This window comes from Thecamonas trahens (assembly GCF_000142905.1).
Source record: "Thecamonas trahens ATCC 50062 unplaced genomic scaffold supercont1.70, whole genome shotgun sequence".
In the NCBI taxonomy this organism is placed as follows: domain Eukaryota; order Apusomonadida; family Apusomonadidae; genus Thecamonas; species Thecamonas trahens.
Genome location: NW_013657610.1, coordinates 4,616 through 6,075, shown reverse-complemented (window position 1 = coordinate 6,075; position 1,460 = coordinate 4,616). Strand labels below are relative to the sequence as shown.

Sequence of the window (1,460 nt, the reverse complement as noted above, 5' to 3'; positions counted from 1 at the left end):
TGAACGTGGGTTCAACAGCTTGAGTCTGTACCAGCGTGATGACTCGGAGAGAAGTCGGCTGAATCGGAGGTGGTGAGGCGCGGAGGAGACAAAGAGGGCGACGGTGGCCTGTTGATGCGTTGGCGAGCTCGGTGGCGCGGTCGCCATGCTCGCGGATCCAGGCGACCATCGCAGATGAGAACGCTGCAGATCGCTCCGCGGGAGCAGCTACGTACACGTGCGTGTTGTCATCATCGAGATCGTAAAGGTCTGCGCCGTTGGCAAGCAGCGTGTTGAGCGCGCCGAGGGAGAGGAGGTTGCAGCGGTCTATGGCATGCACCGGATGGGGCACATGGGCCTGAGCAACGTCAAGCAATGCATGGGCGTGCTGCGATGCAGGGAAGTCTGGTTGGGCGATGGTAGTGCGCGCGCGACGCAAGTCGAGGGTAACCTTGGAGCAGTAGTCCAAGCGGAGGGATGTGAGGTTGGGGCAGCCACCGGTGAGGGCGACCACTGCCGCATCGGTGATGTTGGAGCAGTTGCACAAGTCGAGGGATGTGAGGTTGGGGCAGCCACCGGCGAGGGCGACCACTGCCGCATCGGTGATGTTGGAGCAGTTGTTCAAGTAGAGGGATGTGAGGTTGGGGCAGCCACCGGTGAGGGCGACCACTGCCGCATCGGTGATGTTGGAGCAGTTGCGCAAGCCGAGGGATGTGAGGTTGGGGCAGCCACCGGCGAGGGCGACCACTGCCGCATCGGTGATGTTGGAGCAGTTGTACAAGCGGAGGGATGTGAGGTTGGGGCAGCCACCGGCGAGGGCGACCACTGCCGCATCGGTGATGTTGAAGCAGCCGTTCAAGTCGAGGGATGTGAGGTTGGGGCACATCTCCGCCACCACCATGGCCATGGCGTCGGTGAAGGACTTGTTGTTGACGAAACCAATCCTCGCCCTCACCTCGCCCACGCCCACGCCATCCCGCAGAGCCCTCCTCACCTCCTCCACCGTCCTCGCCTTCCTCACGTCCACCACTCGTCCAGCACCATTCGCAGCCATACTCCCTCTCCACTCTGTCAGACAGAGAGATATACCCTTCCCACCTTCCCCATACCCCCCGCCACCCACCCACTCACACAGCCATTCGGCAGACATCAAAGCCATCCAAAAGAATTGACTCTGATCGCGTCAGGCAGGATCACAGCCCCCTCCACCACTCAGACACCCCCACCATACTCATTGCCCACTTGTTTATCCTCCCGACCACCTTCTGTACACGCCCATGGTCCCGTATCATCCATCGTCCCCGTCAGACCACCCCGTCACCCTCCATTGGTCCTCCCGGCACTGTGACGTCAATCTCGGCACTGTGACGTCGTGCCCTTCCCCGCCCCCTCTGCCGGGAAGCCCCGCCACCACCCGCCACCGCCCGCCCCTTCCGCCCGCTCCGTCGGATGGGTCTCTGCCTTGATCACCTCCGCAAGGG

The 1,460-nt window shown here is 62.6% G+C and overlaps 1 protein-coding gene across 1 annotated transcript in view; it reads right to left on the bottom strand.

Annotated features, from left to right (window-relative positions):
- AMSG_12420 (uncharacterized protein) overlaps nt 1–886 on the bottom strand; it is a gene marked incomplete at its 5' end in the record, with an annotated part of 2,426 nt that extends 1,540 nt beyond the window's left edge. Inside the window, one exon of the mRNA XM_013897482.1 lies at nt 103–886. Coding sequence (XP_013752936.1) covers nt 103–886 — 784 coding nt within the window. The remainder of the gene's footprint in view (nt 1–102) is intronic.
- Between the last annotated feature and the right edge of the window lie 574 nt (nt 887–1,460).